The 19,596-nt window shown below is 41.5% G+C and overlaps 1 protein-coding gene across 4 annotated transcripts; it reads left to right on the forward strand.

Moving 5' to 3' along the window:
- The first annotated feature begins 6,134 nt into the window (after positions 1–6,134).
- HUS1 (HUS1 checkpoint clamp component) lies at positions 6,135–13,118 on the forward strand. 4 transcript variants are annotated; one of them, XM_066557553.1, is made up of 8 exons: positions 6,136–6,283; positions 6,499–6,683; positions 7,148–7,300; positions 7,951–8,058; positions 8,977–9,051; positions 10,887–10,986; positions 11,351–11,482; positions 12,300–13,118. In XM_066557553.1, the coding sequence occupies exons 1-8, from the start codon at positions 6,232–6,234 to the stop codon at positions 12,380–12,382; spliced, it is 888 nt and encodes a 295-aa protein (XP_066413650.1). In that variant the 5' UTR covers positions 6,136–6,231; the 3' UTR covers positions 12,383–13,118. The 4 variants fall into 4 exon arrangements, with proteins under 4 accessions (XP_066413665.1, XP_066413650.1, XP_066413641.1 ...); XM_066557544.1 differs by having other exon boundaries at positions 6,138–6,283; positions 7,124–7,300; XM_066557561.1 differs by having other exon boundaries at positions 6,140–6,283; positions 6,556–6,683; positions 7,124–7,300.
- The last annotated feature ends 6,478 nt before the right edge of the window (positions 13,119–19,596 follow it).

Here is a 19,596-nt window from a genome sequence, read left to right on the forward strand (position 1 = left end):
ATTCCCTCCCACATCTTATAGAGAATGGAGGTTGTCCTTGCCCTTCCTTTTGCCATTAATGTATTTAAGAAAATATTTTTACTGTCCTTCACAGAAGTTGCCAGTTTGAGTTCTAACTGGGCTTTCCCCTCTCTAATTTGCTGAATGATGATGGATTCATTATTGAATGCACAGGCAGTAACCCGATTGGGTTTTGTTTGGGGATGTTTTTTAAATCACAGTATTTTAGGGACAAATTGCTCACTGCTTCTATGCTTCAATATTAGTAGTCAGCTTCATAACCGCTGGAATATTGGCCCAAAAGCAAGTCTCAGCTGAAGATATGATCCCTACATATGTTAAAAAAATTATGAGTCCTTTTGGCCCTCCTTATACCCCTTTTTTACAATAAATATGAGCAAAAATAGAGACAGGTTCTTCTCATGTAATCAGCCTGTCTGTAGATCTGGCATATTATTTTTTCATTTGGTACGTTTTTCTCTGCAAGCTGGCAGGATTTCCCTAGATGTTTTATGTGATTTGCTCACTTTAACATTAAACCCAAAAAGCAAAGCAACATGTAGGCAGCATATAAACAAGGTTCATTGACTGAAAATGAATGTGAATTACTTTGCCATGAAGGTACAAAGAGGGACAAGCACTTCCTCCCTAAGAATTCCAAAGGAAATTTTATTTTAATAAAAGACACACAACTTGTTTTAGGTAAAATTATTTCATTTCACTCAAAATAGTTTCTCATGATTGTCCCTATAGTCAAAAAAACTTCAATTCTTGTTTTGTGTAGATGATGACAGAAAATAATCTTGAACTTCTCACTGCGGATGTTGTTTTATTCTTAATTTAATTTTCACTTTTTTCATATCTAAATTAATATCTTTTTAATTTGTGATCACCACAACGGATCCATTAACCATATCATTAAAAAATGAATTGAATACTATATTTTGAAGCTGATCATTGTTTTGTGGTTTGTGTAGGCTTGTTGTACTATATTTTTCTTGCTCAAAGCACCATTTAACATAGGGTTTTTCATGAACAACTTTAAACATTGTGAGAAAGGTGTTTTCATTAAGTGTACAATTTCAAATGGAAAATACTGATTAACCTTAACATCTAAATATGCATCATGGTAGTTTCAATTCATTTATGTAAAAGTACTGAAGTTTTCCAAAATAGCTAAAAAAACTCCTTAGAGTGTTGTGGTTTGTGTTTGGTTTGTTCCGTTCTCCCCTCTCCTAGCTTGGCAAGTTGGTCTGGCTCAAACCCCCAGTTATGTCAGTCACGGTTTTCCCCTCCTTATTTTCCCTCATTATCCCTTATTTGTCCTTGTATCCCCTCCCCAGGCTTTCTGCCAGTCACCAGCACCCCACCCCAAGTTCCAGAATCTTCCAGCTAGGGTGTCGAGTGATTGGCTGGTAGGCCTGGGCTCCTCCCCTGACCTATCCCCATTGATCCACACCACCCATCAGTCTTCAATGTATCCAAATTTTCGTTCTATGATTGGTTTCTTGTGTACCCACCCCTTCCCTGTAAAACCCGGTCCCTGGAGGGGCTCGGGGCTCCTCCTCCGCTCGCCACCTTTGGGTGGCCACCCTGCACTTCCCCTACCCTGGATTAAACCAAGTTATTTCACCCAGCAGAGGAGGGCCGTCTCTTTTCTTCACTCCTGCGGCGGGGTTGCTTTAATATCGGTGACTGTTTCCTCTCGCCCCACCCACGGTCGGCACATGCCTCTGGCTTCGTGCCAGGGGAGTGCCGGTGTAACTGAAGGTGGCTGGTCTCTCTAAATCCCTTCAGCCGGGCCCCCCTTAAAAACAGCCACAGCTTCATTAGAGCTATTTTACTACCTCTTAAGTCCAGTGACATAGACCTATTCAGAGCTAAGCTTCAGCAGACTGGGATTAAATCATACACACTTTTCAAGCCAAATTCAGTTACAATAATACTCACTCATAGATCAAATTAATGTGGAAAGGACTTAATAGTACAGTTAAAACTCTTTTACAGAGAAAAGTCCTTTCTAGTACCTTCATTTTCTGTGGTGATATGTTCAGTGTCCCTCTGGTTCTCAGAGTTGACATCATCAGATTTTTACTTCACTTTGTCTCTCCATCAAGCAACCTAAGCAGTGTGAATGCCTTCTTCCCTAATTATACTTTGAAGTTATTTAGACAGGCTTGAAAACATAGAACTTTCAAATGCATGTATAATCCATTTATTATGTAAATAACTTATAGAAAAATTGGAAAAAATAAATCAACCAAGCAAACACTGTAGAAGAAATTGGTTGTGATCACAACAAGTAATTGTGTGGCAGCAGGACTCTCCAGACCTAAAAGTTGACAACGGATATAGCAGTATCACAAGCAAGAAGATAACAGGCTGTCCTAGGGTGACGTTATGATGCTTGTATCCCCAATCAGGTGTTCTATTTATGCTGGATATTATATTCTGTGCCTTCAAGACTGGCTGAGAGCAAAGGTGGGCAGAAGAAGAAGCATGGAGTTTTTTATCAGGGACTGGACTTATTCCTCCATGGTCTGCTGGAACAGAGAGCACACTGTTGTTTGTCTGGGCACACACGGGGCAGAACACTGTGCTCCTTTTGCTTTTTAGTTAGTTAGTTTAGCTAGCTGAGGCAGTCCAAGCTTTCCCTGGACTTTTTTCTTTCCGTTTTCTTGGAATCATTTAAACCTGCTCCAGACCAGGACCCAGGGAAACACCTTGCACTTCGTAGCCTGCCGGGGTCTACTCTGGGCCACAGCCTTTCCCAGCACTGGAGGAACTGATAACAGAGTGACCACCCACCAAAGAAACTTTCTGAATTTGTCATCTCTTCAGAATAGCGAATGAGTTTTGTCATCTGGTATTGTTCATTTTGTGTACTGGGGAGTGCTTGGCCTGCTAAATAAACAGGTTTTTTCCACTTCTCTCTGAGGAAATCTTTCCCAAACCGGTTGGGGGGAGGGGTCATGTGGGTTTGCCTTCTCGGGGGGCCCCCTTTTGGAGGTTTTCTCCCAAATTTGCCCTGAGCCAGGACACAGGCTGAGAAGATCCACAGACAGCACAGAGGTTCTGAGTTATTAGGAGAAGAGGGGTACAACTGCTGTGACGGTTTCCTACTCTGTCAGTGCTGCTTTGCCATTTCAAGGCTCCTTCACAAAGCTGTCTGTATCTGGTGTCAATGTGATATACCCTACCACTTCCATATTAAGCCAGTATGGATAGAGAACTGAACCTCTCTCCTCTCCTACAGCCTACATTTATTACAGTAGTAATAAATGGCTCCTGCCTGGCCTGAACCCATGAAGGAGAGCCTGTCAGTCAACTGTGATGAGAGCAAGAGCAATTTATTTCTGATGCTCATCTTGGTTATTAATTCCCCGTTCTTTATTACTTAGGGCAAGAAATGGAAATTTTTTGTATACATAAAGTCTGTCTTCTCATTGTGGCCTAATCTTCAGATGTTATAAAGCATTGTTAACAACAGACCATATCTAGAAAACAAGCTAGAGAACAAACTTCTGTCCAGCTGGGTTGGTTTTGCATGGCCTGGGTTTAGGTAGCGGGGAGGCCACAGCTTCTGTGAAAAGCTGCTAGAAGCTTCCGCCCTGTCCAGCAGAGCCAGTCTCTGATGGTTCTGAAGACAGATATGCCACTGGCCAAGGCTGGGCCAATCAGAAATGACGGTAATGCCTCTGTGATAACATGTTTAAGAAGAAAATCAAAACAAAGTGGTGGCCTAGTTTGAATTCCAGCTAGAGAAGAAGAGGAGGTGAGAACATGTTAAGGAAACAACATGGAGACACCAAAGTCAGTGAAGAAGGAAAAGGAGGAGGAGGAGGTGCTCCAGGAACTGAAGCTGAGATTCCTCTGCAGGCCATGCAGATCCACAAGGGTTGCAGAGATACATTTGCAGCCTGTGGGGGAGGTGCCCATGCCAGGATAGGTGGATTCCTGGAGAATGCTGTGATCCAGTGGAAGAGCCAGTGGGGAGACGGGGCCCCTGCTTTCAGGCTGGAGCAGCCTATCCTTAGAGGACTGCACCCTATTGAAGTGTGACCCTTGCCGCAGCAGTTTTGGGAGGACTGCTGCTCATGAGAGTGGACCCATGCTGGAGAAGTTCATGAAGAACTGTCTCCCATGGAAGGAACTCCACAGTCTCACAGGGAAAGGAACCCTCTCTCTCTGAGCAGCAGATCTCAGGTGACGAACTGACCAAAACTCCCCATGCCCTGTCTCCCTGCACTGTCAGTGGGAAGAAAAGAGGGTTTGAGGGAAGATGTTTTTAAGAGCTTATTGTACGTCTCATTATCCTCCTCTGATTTTATTAGTAATAAATCTACTTGGTATCTCCAAGTCGAGCCTGTTTTGCCCTTGGAGTGTCTTCTCCCAGTCCTTAACTCACGAGCACTTTATTTTTTCTCTCCTCTGCCCAGCTGTGGCAGGGGAGGGTCAGTGAGTGACTTTTGTGGGTGCCTGGCATTTGGCCAGGGTCAAACCAGGAAACCATAATCAAAGGCAGAAAAGCAAATTATGTGGATCTCTTAAACCTTATGCAATCCACACGTATCAATCAGGATGCCACAACTTGAAAGGGATTAGATCAACCTTCCTTCCGCAAATTCCTGCTTAACCTTCATGTAGCAATCATTTCACTAAAAGCAGTCTGCAATTATGTCTATGAAAGATGGAAAGTGTGTTAAACTGCAAAGTTTAATGTGTGGGATTTCACCATCAGGGCTTAATCTTCTGCAGCCACATTTCACTAAACAAAAGGCTAATGGACCAGTATTTAATGAAAAAGTTGGGGATAATTCTGTTAGTTATAAACCATTGTCCAAGTCTGAAGCTCAGACTGGCCCAAGCTGCACCTAAGCTCTATGAGGAGTTTAGAAAGTAAGAGGGTATAGTCTGAATTTGTGATTCAACAGGACAGTCTTCCTTACTCTTTTTTTCTCTGTAAATAATTCTAAAATTATTCTAACTAGATTTTTTTTGTATGTTTCATCCATGATGGAGTGAATCTTGTCATTGAACTTTATGTCACACTTTTATAAATGTATATTAACTTTTGCTAATACCTTTCATGATGATTCTCTGAGTGACCCTAAACCAAATATTTATGACAAATTGGCATAGTTGGCAGGATTCAAGATGAGAATTTGTGACACCCTGCTGCACTGGTTTCTCTGGGAAAATCTTCAGCTTCTTTCTACAAAATTTATGAGGCCTAAGAGAAATACAAGGAGAGAACAACCTCTCCAGAAACTATTGCTGTATCTGTCACTATGCAGACCCAAGGTTATTTCTTTTCATTTTCTTCATAATGACAATTGCAAGAGAGCATCAAGGCATGTGAGCAGTATCCCAAGAATATTTCAAAATTAAATGTTAGAGAGGCAATTTAGCTGATCTGTGGAACTTGCAATGTGACAAAAGAACACCAGACAATCCTGACAGACCAAGTAAGAACATTAGAAAACTAGTGTTGTTTTTTTTTTTTTGGCCTGTCAGGATTTGTCTCTGCAAATGCTGTAGTTTTGAAGGACTGCAAGGAACCAAAACCATTAAGGTAAAGGACACCGTCTATAGGAAACAGGCATGCTGCACATTTACTAGGCAAAGCAAAGTTTTCCTTCCCTTTCTATTTTCTTGACCTCTTCCAACCTTTGCATAAACCCATGTGCACCGTGCGTTAAGCTGGGAGCCTGGGTACATGAGGTGCCCGGCCTGACAGAGAGTATCTTTCTCAAAACACTTTCGGTTGCCCAGCCCTTTCTGAGTGGCCTGGTAACAATGCGGCAGTGGAAAGGCCCGTCACGAAGCTGTTCGCTCCACCTTGTAACACGACCGTTGCTTTCCTTCCTCACCACCGCGTCCTGTGGGGCAGTGTCGGAGCTTGGCCCCTGCCAGGGGCTGATGGCGTCTGCTGCAAGGGCTCCCTTGGATTTGAAAAATAATTTTCTCGAGACATCGGGACTGCGACCCATGCAGACGAATTTTCACGTGTGTTCCGGGGGTGCCAAAGCATTCTCCAGCTAAACTTTTCAGCCCGGATCGCGACGACCGCCGCCACAGCGGAAGTTAGCCCGGTCGGTCTGTGCTAGACCATGCCCAACCCGCCGCACATCCGGGGACGGCCCGGAGCTGTTGGGCGTGAGGCCCCTCCCTCCCTCCCGGGCCGCCTTCTGTGGCGGCGGGCAAGGGGCTGCGGGGGCTGGTGTCGCCATGCGATTTCGGGCTAAGATCGTGGATCTTGCCTGCCTCAACCACTTCAGCCGTGAGTATGTCGGGGCAGGCTCAAGGGTGGCAGTGCCTCTCTGAGCAGCTGGGGCCAGCTTTCTCGGACAAAGAATAGAGGAAGGGAGTTGAGGACCACAGTGCTTTCCTGGGAGGACGTGGCATGAGGCGCTTTCCTTCGCTTCGAGGTGTTTAGGAGTTTGCGAAGCAGCACGAGCTGCACTTGTAAAAGCTGAAGGTTTTTCTGTCCCGCAGAGACTGGGGTGCACGGAGTGATCACCGCTGTAATATCCTCCTCCCTCCCTCCGGCAGGTATAATTAACACAATCGCCAAGTTAGCCAAGACCTGCATCCTGCGCCTTACTGTCTGCAAGCTGTATTTCATCCTCTCCGATAAAGTAGCAAATGGAGGCGCCAGTATGTGGTGTGAGCTGAGCCAGGTGAGCCCAGGAAAGTTCAGAAATCACATTTTGAAAACCAGAGCATGCAATTGGGTTTGATGTACGAGGCATTTCTCGTAGCCCTCCCCTTCGATGTGCCAGGTCTCTCAAGGTCTGTCTGATTGCACGGGTGTTTCAGGTTGGATACTCCCTTTTCCTTGTCACTTCAGTGTAAAGCTTCAGTGTATCCTGGCCCACATGGCCCTGCCCCAAAACTGGAAACAGGAAAGCATAACTCGCTGTCTAATGGACTGATTAGGTGTTAGGGGAGTAGGTTAAATGGCTTAGCCTGAAGCAATGAGTTTTCAGGGTTGTGATTCCACAGGTGATGTGCGGCAGAGCGGAGTTTCTGGTGTACAAATGCAGTTCTAAGCTTAAGGTCCGATAAATAAAACTTGCCTCTCTTGTTTGCTTAATTTCCTGACTTTCAAAAATTGTAGGGGAATTTCTTCGATGAATTTCAGATGGAAGGAGTAGCTGCGGAGCACAATGAAATCTATTTAGAGTTTGTGCCTGAGAACCTATGGAGAGCATTAAAAACTGCCCAGAGTGCTAAGGCAGTGAAGATCAAGTTGACTAATAAACACTGTCCCTGTCTCAGAGTTGCTGTGGAGCTAGTAAGTGCAACCATGCTTTCACGTTCATTATTAAGAAAAAGTTCTCTAAAATTTAGTGCATTTCCTAAGATCAAAGGGTAATATATGGTATAATTCTAGAAAACTAAAGAAACATTGTGCCATTTTCCGTTTCACTAGCCTTTCTTGCCATCATGGTTGGTAGCATACAGAACCAGCTTTGTATTTTCCAAAAGGCAAGGAGGAGGTAGAAGAAGAAAGCTATGTTATTGGAACAAGTTTTTCTAATGTCTACTTTTCTCCATTCCTTCATCCTCTGTAATTTCTGCTGATTATTGCCTTTTTATTGAAGCCATTAGGTGAAGGGGGTTTCAGTGTTTGGCTCTGTGTTTTGCCTTTGGTTTTCCTGATATTGTATGCTAACTTCTGATTCTTTTGTTGTTGTTAACTCTGCTGATTCACCTCTTCAGCTCTAAGGATAGCTTATAGATACACTAATGACTGATACATCACAAACTCTTCATCATTTGAAAGGGAAGCCGACTTAAAAGCATATTGATAAGAACTGAGGGAAAACTGGAACTGAAGGTTGGGCATGTAGTTATAGCATTTCCCACAGTGGGTCTGAAAAATTTAAATTTAGAATTCCAATCTTGTGTTTAACTGCAAAAGCATCCTCTTTTTCCTTCAAGCCATCCTTATCAAGCAGCAGTAGGGTTGTGACACATGACATTCCTGTGGGAGTTATTCCCAGAAGAATGTGGAATGACTTCAGAGAGCCCAGCGTGCCAGACTTTGATGTAAGCCTCTGCTTTTATATTCCCTTCTGAAAGGGGAGTTTGCAAGTGGAATGATATTGCTATAGAGTATACTATGGTGGGGTTTGGAAAGGAGTTGAAAGGAAAGAGGACAGACTGGAGGCTACAGTTTTGGAGGGGTATGGAACATGGCTTCTATCCTGACAAGGGAGCCCAGAACCTATGGAAACAGAGCAGGTGGTTGCCAATTGTTTCTGTGATGTTCATGGCAGAGGAAGGGAGGAGAAAAGAACTTGCATGGCTTTAGTCTGGAGCATCTCTAAACCACACAAGTTTAGACTGTTTCAGCTGTTCAGGTGCCAAATGACCCAAATAATCTGTTATTTCTGAAATTTATGGCCTATCTAGCAGAGTTAAAGATATATGTGTTTCCTCCTGATTTTGACTTTTAGCTGAGTTGTAAAGAAAGGTCCTTGTACAAATGTGCTCCTGTTTGAGGTTATGGATGTCTGTTACCTCTATAGCTAAGAGTATTTAGATTCTGAAGATGAGCACGAAGAAACTTTCAGTATTTTGTTCTTTTATTTCAGATTTACACTGCTGCAGTTCCAGCAATTACTGCAGTATCATAGGAATGTTGTTATTTTCTTTTTGGCTATAGTAATTGACTATTTAGTAGCACAAATGTTCATGTGAGAGTCTGATCTGGAAAAACATACCTCTATTTTGAACATAGACTTGGAATGTTAAGTCTGGAACAATTGCTAGAATGATGGCCTGTTGGTATAATGGGAAAGAGTTCCTCTGTTCCTGAGACATTTGCTGATTTCATATAGATATTGTGCACCCTGAAAGCCATAGATAACACTGTCCAAACTATGATAGAATTGAAAGTAGAAATAAATGTGTCCCAATCACATCTGAAATACTTGTGCAAATGCAGTTCTTATGTATTCCTAGGTCAGTATTTACCTACCAGTGCTGAAAACAATGAAGAGTGTTGTGGAAAGAATGAAGAATCTCAGCAATTTCATTGTAAGTTAAGGCACTTAAACCACGTATGCTACAGATGTTATTTCATGAGGGACATAACAGGTTGCCTAAACTGGTGCTGCCACATTATCTTATTTTGAGATGATTTAGACATTGAAATCAAGGCACCTGAAGCCTGTGTAAAGCCTGAATAAAATGATGGGATTTATTTTAGGATTTATACTGAAGAGCTTTTCCTGGGTTTCTCAGAAAATGATGCTCTTTGTACTAAATACGTGAAAGAACATGGCATTGTGTTGCTACAAACTACTCTTTATAGCTGGTAAGAAATGACAGTCCTTCAGGAAGCTAATTGGAGACTTTCCGGACTATTTCATTAAGGAAATGCCTATTAAGTGAGTGTTGTGTTAGGTGTCTGTGAATGAACTTCAGGTGAACTTGACATAGGATTTAAAGGAAATGCTGCTAACAGCCCCTGTGCTTTAGACTGACATGTTGGATTTGCACTCTACCCTGGATTTCTAGAGTGCTGGTGGGCCTTTTAACTGAAAGAAGCCCTCTGCAGTTGGACAAAAAAGGGCTTTGGTTTTTTACTTAGTTGTTTGTGCTCACAGTCACCATAACTGACTGACATGAAAGTTAGTAAGTAAATGTGGAGCTTTGAAATAGTTTGGGTTTGATGCTGTTCATACCAGTTTTGATAAATAGGAAATTTTCTGTTAACTGAGAATCCTGAAATTTGAACAGTCTCAGTTTTTCAAGACTTGGAAGACTTGAGAGATTACCCTGGGTTACTGGCAGTTTTGCAAATGGCAGCCATCCTGAAAATACACATCAAACTCTTTTCTTTTGTGAGATTTTTTGGGGGCTTTGTTTTTATTTTCTTTCCTTCCCCCATGTCCTTGGTGGATATGTTTATGCAAAATTGAGCGCAGTGCTTTTGTTTAGAGCTGAGGCTCTTTTCCCACACAGGATAGTTGTATGATGGGATTGAACTTACACTAAGTGCCTTGCTTTCATGTTGTTAGAAAACAAAAGCATCAAGTGTCATAATTAATTATTTTTGCACGATGCATCCTGGTAATAAAACTGGTCAAGATCAGTGCTGCAAAATGGGCTTAGAAGCAATTTCTGATAACACTTGTCCATTGTTTGGAGCCATTCTATACAAGATTCTGATTGCAGTACAAGTCTTTTTTTTTTTTTTTTAATTACTGAAAATTCATCTAATCACAGAAACAAAGTGCTTAGTTGTGCTTTAGGAATCCTCTGATCTGCTTGGGATTTGTGTAAGACCATATGTAGTCTCCTTCAAATTCCTTCTTCCAGTTTACAGGATGGAATTCGAAAGCTTTTAGCACTTTTCCAGGATTTTTTTTCAGTTCAAAGTCCTTCTTGGAGTTACTGATCTGATCCAGTTGTTGTCTATTTTAAATTCTTGAAAGCAGCACTGTCAGCTCCTGTTGCATCCCCTTTTCTGTGTGTGTCATATAGACTGTGTAGGTGCCTTTCTATTTGTTGAATAACTGAATGGAAATTCAGGAATCTTTGCATTTCTTCAGCTTTAGTCTCTTATTTCTGAAGTCTTTTCCTCAGCACATGAACTTCCCAAACTAATACTTGTTCTAAAAGTACTGGAGAACAATTAAATTTCTTTCTTTTCATAACTTCTGAAAGTTTGGTCTAGAGTAATTCACATGGGAATGATGGGAAATGCATTTTATAGCTGAACATTCAAATGTTCAACCATTTTCGGAAAGTATGGTTGACTTGTACTGAAGAACTCCTGGAAGCTTGTATTTGAACAAAACCAAACTGTATTCTTCTGTAATTCTGCAGTGTGAAAGTGGATTGCCTAAAATTGAGATTGATTGCAGGTGATTGAAGCAAACTTGAGTGGTGAAATGAACTTGAAAATAGAAACTGACTTAGTATCTGTAACAACACATTTTAAAGATCTGGGAAATCCTCCCTGGGGTAAGTTTCCCTGTTAACCTCTTGTGTCTGTCTGATCTCATTACTTCTGTGTTGCTTATAACAGTACTTTTTAACCTTTATTCTTTAGAAAATAGCATCAAGTACTTTGAAGTCTTCAAATGAAATCTTAAAAGAAAAAATGGAGTGGCCAGTGGAGTGTCTGTTTCATGTTTGGGGTGGTGGAGGGGAATCTCTTCCATTATTCTTGACAGTTTGATAGGAAAACTGGGATTTCTTTTCCTTGCACTGTTCTGGAAAATGAACCAGTTGAGTTCCAGCACTTCAGCAGTTTTCAGGTATGTCCTTATGGGTGTTGAAACTACTTTTTATGTTTGGACTAAGTGTTGTGTTCTTACTCTTTTAGCATCAGAGGATGGATGTCAAAGTTCTGCTCAAGGCAGAGATCTGGAAAGTATGGCTGAAGCATGCATAGACATCAAGAAGCTGCAGCAGCTGCTTGCTGGACAGCAAGTCAATCCTACAAAAGCATTGTGCAGTAAGTTCAACAGCTATACTTGTGAACTCCAGTCAGTAGGGTCATTTGCCATACTTAGTTTCAGCAGAATATCACTCTTCATTTTTGTCTGTCTGAAAGTCAGTATTTTTACTGTCCCTGAGGACTTCCAGTATTTATATTTTTAGGCAGTTAGATTCAGGTCCTAGGCATTTGGGAAAGAAAAAATAAGTCAGGCTATTTTAAAAGTCTCAAGCTGAATACTCAGACTCACTAATCATGTGTGTTGTCTTGTTGTCTTTGTTTTAAAGTTGTTAGTAATGTTTATTATTATTTTGAGATACTATTTTTTGAAAGTCTTAAAGCCTCTAGCTTCTAGCAGAGAAATTGGAATTTACTGGCATGTTTTTTTGGCTGGGTTTTTTTTCCTTTGGATGTTTTCTTACACTGATTCTAATACTAAATTGCTTTTTATACACCTAGTGTTTCTAGCCATAGAAAACAATACTTCCTTTCTAGCAGAAGTCTATGCAGGGGTTTCTATCCTATTTTTATAACTGTGCTTTTCCTGAGAACATCTGTTTGTTATGGTTTAGTGCAGATACTAAGAATTTCCCAAGGAAGATTTAAATAATTGGTGTAGCATTAATAAACATATACACTATGTATTTACTTTTTGGTATCATCTTTCGTAATCTATTAATGCTTCACAGACCCTCAAGGATTTAAATTGTCTAGTTACCCCTCTGTCAGAAGTGGTGGAAGCATTGTTTTTATGGTGACATCCTTAAAAGATGTAATTTTAAAATATTTTTCCTGCTTTGAGGTGAATTTATGTTTTAATTTTTTTTTCTCACAGATATTGTACATAAGAGAATTATCCACTTCATCTTGCTCCATGAGGAGGTTTCACTTCAGTATTTTATTCCAGCAATTGCCTGAGTGTTTTGGAATCTTGGTAATTTTCCAGCCTGAGGCCTCTTTCATGAAGTCTGAAATCTTTCCTGAGTTGCTGAAGTATTTTGATGTGAGACACTGTTAGATGCAGCCATCCGATGTACATTTTTTCAATATTTATGAAAGTGTTCAAAATTCCTCCTCATCCAGACAGCCATTTTTGTGAATAGTTATATGCTGTGAAAGACACAATGCTGGGGAGCGTTGGTATATCTTACTCTTAGGAGGAGCAAAACTGAAATTTGTCTTAGCCACAGCTCAAAACATCCCAAAAGCACACTGAATTAAATACTTCAGTCTTCTCAAAAAACTAAAGGTAGAATTCACCTTTGGAGCTGCTGTTGTGTGTATTCAGTATTGAGCAATGCAATCCAAGTTAAGGGATCTCTGAGCAAGCTATCATACCTCCATGAAACAGGAGAGCCTTCTGGAGGGGTGCCTGATTGGTATTTGTCTGGACAAGTATGCACAGCCCTCCTGAAGTGGTACGGAATTGAATTCTGTTCCAGTAGGAATCTTTTGATGGCACTCGCTCCAACATATATCAGTAGCTGTGTTCATGCTTACTCTTTGTTTAACTCTTGGCCTGGGAGGATGAGCAAAACAGTCTGGATTACTTTGTTAATCTGGGTAGTGAAAGTCACTATGTACAGAATGAATATCATATGAGGGTGTGTGAGCACAGCAATTGGTGTGAAATAAAGAACAAGTTATCCATGGATCGCATTTTTTCCCTTTCTCGCTAGAAAACATTGTACAACCTGTGTTATCATGGTGTCAGACATGGTAAGATTGTGTGTAGGCTCTCATGCCAAGCAGCCAAGAGGATACCTGAATTTCACTCATAGGAGTACTACCCCTGCTTCTACCTCCTGCTTATTTTCTGAGGTATTTTCCTCCTTATTCCATGTGTGATTTATTTGTTACCCTGGCACGTACCATACAGCTTTTTTTTAGTGATTGAGTCTATGCTGCCAAATGAGACTGGGAGTTTCTTCTATAAAGTAGTTTGTCATGGTCAGAAGTGCTGGGTTTTTGATGGTTTGGTTTTTTTTTCAAGGGGCATTGACATTAAGGGAGCAATGGATCTTTTGTCCATGGAGATGCAAATGCTCAAGAGAAGGCTGAAGGAGAGGCAGTGGCAATGAGAAGGTAGAATAGGCTTGCAGTGATGAGTGTATTGACTGACTGTTTATAGACCTTTCTACCTACTCCCTCTTTGTTCCTCCCTGCTCTCTCTTGCCCTGCACATTGCCTCATCAATTGTCATATTTCCACCCACTGCCTGCAACATGCTAAGGTTTGCATCTTTACTATTTGCAAAGTCCCATTTTGCCTATGTTGTGAGTTGACCTTGGTAAGCTGCTGCTCACTCACTCACACCTGGTGGGATGGGGGAGAGAATTGGAAGGGTAAAAGTGAAAAACATCATGGGTTGAGATAAGGACATCTTAATAGGCAAAGCAAAATACGGAATTAATTCACTACTTCTCATGAGCATAGGTGTTTAACCATTTCCAGGAAAGCAGGGCTCCATCATGCATAACACTTACTTGGGAACACAAACTGCATAACTCCAAATGCCCTTTCCTTCCTCCTTCTTTTCCCTGAGATGAATGCGATGTTGTATGATACAGATATCCCTCTGGTCAGTTGGGGTCAGCTGTCCCAGCTGTGTCCCTATCAATTTCTTGTGCACTCCCAGCATATTTGCTAGTGGGGCAGTATGGGAGTAATGCCTTGATGCTATATAAATGCTGCTCAGCAATAATAAAAACATCGCTGTGTTATCAACACTGTTTTGGTCATAAATCCAGAACATAGCACCTCACATATGAGCTCACATATGAGGTACTATGAAGAAAACAAATTCTATCACAGCCAAAACCAACGTAGCCTGCTGTTTCTTGATAGCCCAACCAAAAATTAATGCAAACAGATATTTTCAGTTCTTTTTTTTCTGGTTACTGTCTTTGTTAATGCTAATCAATCAGGGTTTATATTTGTGTTTGCCTCATTTGTTTTCTTTTTCTCATCCAGTATAGGATGTGATCAATCAGATAACCATAGAATAAATACTCTTTAACACTTTCACACCAATGCCTCCTAAAAGACTCGCATCACTTTCATGTCCCTTGGTGTCCCTTCACGTTTTTGGTTTCTTCCTCTTAACCCTTTTTTTGGTATGGTACGGAAACTTATAACCTTCTCTTGTTTTTCTTGCTTTTTGGTTACACACTGCATTACTGATCCTTATTTTTATGCTGTATTTGAAAAAGCTTTTGCATATAGTCTGATTTTTTCAACGTCATAGCAATTAAAAAAGAATGACATTTTGATTAGAAAAAGAAAACAGAGGGTGCTAAAGAGCTGTGGAAAAATGTATTACTCTGCATTCCTAAGAAAAAGCTGGGAACAAGTAATGGGCCACAGTTAACCCTTGTTAGAGGGTTTTTCATAAATGACAATTCTCAAATGGGCAGATTGCCATGACTAAATGTAAGACTGAAATGATTTCAACACTGTATGCTAAGGAAAAAATACTGTTTCCAGAGCAAGCATCATGAATGACCCAGTTAAAATCATTTAGGAATAGACTCAGTTATGCTGCACGCAGATTAGGTGGCTAAATAGCTATGTGATCTCTGCTTCAGTTCTTCATATGTAAAACACTTTCTGCTATACAGCTGGGTGCAATATGTGATGAATAAATGCATGAAGGATTTCCAGTGCACTTGGCTTGTCTGATAGAAGCTTAAATTCTAGCCTTCTTATTAATGCAGGGACATCTTTATGTCAGGGAAACAAACTATGTTAGTGTGTGTGGGCTAGTGCCATAAATGTTTGGTTCTTCTTTGTTTAGACTGGTATGATACATGTGTTCAACTCTTACTTCCATAATAATTAATCTTCCACTTTGTGATGTACTATTCACGACAATCTTAAGCACAGTTTATTGCGGTTCACTAAAGGACTGTTGGACTTTCTATCTTTCCATACCAGATCATTGGCTAATTAGTTAGGGTTTTTTAACACTTAACAGATTTATATTTTATGAACTTCAGTGGTTTACTGTCATGTCATAGCTATGGAAGAAGCCAAATTGGAGATGATTGCTTCTACAATGGGATAACTGGCCGGATAAATGAAGGGAGAACAGTGAATGTGGTCTTCTTGGGCTTCAGCCAGGCTTTTGACACTGTCTGCCGTGACATTCTGATAGGCAAGCTCAGGAAGTGTGAACTGGATGAGCAGATGGTGAAGTGGATTGAGAACAGGCTGTATTGCAGGTCTCAGAGGGTTCTGATCAGTGGTATGGGGTCTAGCTGGAGGCCTGTGGTGTCCCCCAGGCATAAGTATTGGATTCAGAAGTGGCCAATACTGCAGAATGTTGTGCTGCCATTCAGACGAATCTCGACAGGCTGGAGACTTGTTCAGAGAAAAACCTTCTGAAATTCATATAAGGCAAGAGCAGGGTCCTGTGCCTGGGGAAAAAGAACTGCATGCACCAGTACTGGCTGGGTGCTGACTTGCTCTGAAGCGGGTCATGGTGTTCAATAGGCTGCCACAGTGTGTCCTTGTGGCAGAGAGCCACTGATATCTTCGGGGTGCATAATGCACGTGGCCAGGAGGTCATAAGAAGTGATCCTGCTGCTCTACTCAGCCCTGGTGAGTCCGTATGTGGAGTGCTGTGACCTGTCCTGAGCTCCTCAGTACAAGGAAGACATGGAGTTCCTGGAGCAAGTCCAGAGGAAGGCAGTGAAGATGAGGAGGGTACTGGAGCACCTCATTCATGAGGAGAGCCTGTGGGAGCGGGACTGTTTGGCCTGGAGGAGAGCAGACTGAAAAGGAATTTTATCAATGCCTGAAGTATTTGACGGAAGGACATAAGAGGTAGGACCAAGGCTCTTCTTGGTGATGAGCAACAGGATAAGAAGAAACGGGCAGAAATTGGAACACAGGAAGTTTCACCTGAACATGGAAAGGAACTTCTTTTGATCACTGGAATAGGTTGTCCAGAGAGGTTGTGGAGACTCCTTCCCTGGGGATATTCAAAAGTCATCAGGACGTATTCCTGATTAATATGCTGTAGGGAACCCTGTGTGAGCAGGGAGATTGAGCTAGGTGTCCCACTGTGGTCTCTTAAAACCTTACCCATTCTGTGATTCTGTGATCCCTGCAAAGCTCGTCTCCCCCAGAGATCATTTGGATTTGCTGAGTCAGACATTCAAGAGCATTTTGGACAAGAGGGATGCATTCCATAGTGTAGAAGTAGGAGACCTGGAGCACGTGCAATGTGTTCTTTGCTTCATTCCAGTCTGCAGATACCTTTTTCCAATCATACTTGGGAAAAATGTTTAAGAAAGCAGAGATAAGGAAGACCATTGTGATTCATTAAATCTCTCCCATAGAGTGTGTCAGCCATGATGGCTCCAAGTCTTTCCAGAAATAATTCAAAGTATCTGCAACTGATGCTGTTAAAGGCAATTTTGTATTTTTTTTTTGTTTCTCAGAGAACGGTAGTCTTTTCAGTGATGCTTTTCTGTCTGCCTTATGGTCTCTGTCTCTGGGATATAGGCAAGAGGTTTTAAACTTACTCTGTATGTATCATATATCATGTGTCTTCATACAGTTTCTGTAAGCAAGCTTCCATTCTGAGTCTTTGAACATTTCCCCTTATTTGCAAATTCACCAAGTCCTTCAGGTTAAAGACTCAATGCTTGAAAATCTGTAAGTTTCCATGATTGAAATTACAGTTTGCTTCTAATGGACAGCACAGAAGGTAGTTGTCCTAGGGGGACTTTATGGTGCTTGTATCCCCAATTGTCTGTTCTCTTTATGCTGGATTTTAAGTTCTGCACCTTTAAGACTGGTTCCGAGAGTGAAGTTGGGGTGAGAAGAAGCATGCAGTTTGTTTTCAGAAACTTCACTTGCTCCCGTGCATTCCTTGCTCTCTCTCAGTGCGTGTTGTCCTCAGCATGGACAGGAAGCGGGAGAAAGCTCTCCTTTGCTTTTACTTAGTTTTTAACTAGCTGAGGCAGAGAAGTTCCCCGGACAATGGCTTTTCTTTTTCTTGGAACTGATTGGCCCTGCTCTGGATTGAAAACGCAAAAAAACACCTGGAGTTTGTGCCTGTGACCCATGGGGCCCAGGATGCAGCATTTTTCAGCTCAGGAGGGACTGATAAGAGACTGAGTGAGCCGAGCTATACCCTATGACAAGGACTTTCTGAATTTGCCATCTCTTCAGAACAGCGAGAGGTTTTATTGTTTAGTATTATTATTTTTTTTCTGCTTGTGAATACTTGGCAGTTTTTTTCCACTTTTCTCCAAAGAAATCTTTCCCAAACCAGTTGGGAGAGGGGCTGCTTGAATTTGGTTTCTAGAAAAGACCACTTTAAAATTTTCGTCCCAAATTTGTCCCAAACCAGGACAATAGTGAAGGCAGATGGAAGATAGGCCCACTAGAGGGGAAATGAATTATTAACTCCCTCAAGTATGGTATATGTTGCTAGAGTTGTTAATATTTTAATATGACATGGCCACAAAAAGTTATTTCCTTCATTCTACAATAGCCTGTGAGTTGCAAGGAATGAATATATTTACAGAGAGGGGAGAGGAGGCTGCAGCGACCCTATTCACTTGGATTTTTCTTTTACACAAAACCACTTTCTCACAACTAGACTAGTTGACAAATGAACTTTTATTTGGTTCAATTGCACTGGTGGAATGGAAATCTCATTACATGCAGAAAGGAATGCTCCGTCTGATCACCACCACTGTAGGCTTGAAGTACAGAAAAGTAATCCCTGTAGTTTTTTTATGTCCTCAAACAAAACATCTGTACATTATATGTATAGGATGTTGGTTTTTCAAAGGACTTCAACACATTTTCTGTTCTAGCCCAGTTAAAACATGCTTATGAAGTCCACTGATTTTAATAAGAATTAAGGAAAACTTCAAGTTAAGGATGAATTTATTGCCAGTCTGGATATTTTAGCCATTAAGATCCTAAATACTTCAGCACAGAAATGCAACATAATTTTTGACATTTCCCTCATTTTTTAACCACACCCACTTGACTAAATTAGTGTTGCCACATGTTGATGACACTTTTGTAACTAACTCTCCTAGTTTCAACTTACTCCTTTCCTATTCCTCCAATAAGGAAGGAATACAAGTAGATATAAGTGAAAAAAGTAACAGTTTACCAACAAGTGAAACAGCAATAGGCAAAGCCCCCCCCAAAACAACAAACAACTCACCTCTGAAGAAAGTAAAAAAAATCTACAACATTGCTAAATCTTGTTGAAAGGAATGAGAAGGAGGTATCTTTACAAACTGTGGGCCTGATGGTAGATAAGGCCAGATATGGAGAGATTAAAGAAGCAATGGGAGGAACCACAAATTCCAAAGGAATTCCACTAATTGACATAGACTGTTACTCACTCAAGACTGTGCTACATCTCTGGATTTAGAGAAAAATAACAGAGACACAAGGAAAAAGAAAAATGGAAGGTGGGGGGGAAGTGTGTGTGTATACATTTGAAGGGGTTATTAGGCGTTTCGGGAAGTCTGTATCTCTCAAGTACCTCAGCCAATGGGGAAAGGGGGAGGTGAATGTGGCCGGGAAATTGGCAAAAAAGAAAGGCTGCATCCTCTAAAAATTTTGAGACACCCCATGGGGAATGCCTCATGACCTCTCCCTTTTTTGAATAAATTTACAGGACTTCTCTGTCTCCTTTTTGGACATAAACCTCTGGTGCTTGTGGATTTTCCTGACATCATGAGCTCCATGGGAAAAACCAGACACCCAAAATGGCAGGGTACCACTCCCTTCCAAGATTGAGGCCCTCACTGCCAACAGTATGTAGGGAGACAAAGGGAGAAATGATGTCAGATTCTCCCCTCAAGATGGTGCCCTCCAGGCTACCACATGGCTTGAAAGACAAAGGGAAAATCAGCTCTCTATCCCAAGATGTTGCTCCCCTGTCGACCTGGGAGTTTGGAAGACAAAGGGGGGAAAAAAGGACAGCAGTCAAAAAGAACTCTCTGGTGAAGGTAGGAGCCTATGAAGCAGTTCTAGTGGTAGATAAGAATTCTTCGCACATGTGGATTCAGCTCCACTTCCCGCTGCTTCATCCTGCTGCCTGCTGGACTCCACTGATGTTGGTGGTTCTGTTCTCCATACTGCAGGTG

This window comes from Molothrus aeneus, chromosome 1, assembly GCF_037042795.1.
Source record: "Molothrus aeneus isolate 106 chromosome 1, BPBGC_Maene_1.0, whole genome shotgun sequence".
In the NCBI taxonomy this organism is placed as follows: domain Eukaryota; kingdom Metazoa; phylum Chordata; class Aves; order Passeriformes; family Icteridae; genus Molothrus; species Molothrus aeneus.

Coding starts and splice junctions, on each gene's coding strand:
- HUS1 (XM_066557544.1), top strand. CDS start 6,232: ATGCGATTTCGGGCTAAGATCGTGGATCTTGCCTGCCTCAACCACTTC. Junction 6,684..7,123: donor TGTGGTGTGAGCTGAGCCAG/GTGAGCCCAGGA, acceptor CAAAAATTGTAG/GGGAATTTCTTCGATGAATT. Junction 10,987..11,350: donor TCTGGGAAATCCTCCCTGGG/GTAAGTTTCCCT, acceptor TTACTCTTTTAG/CATCAGAGGATGGATGTCAA.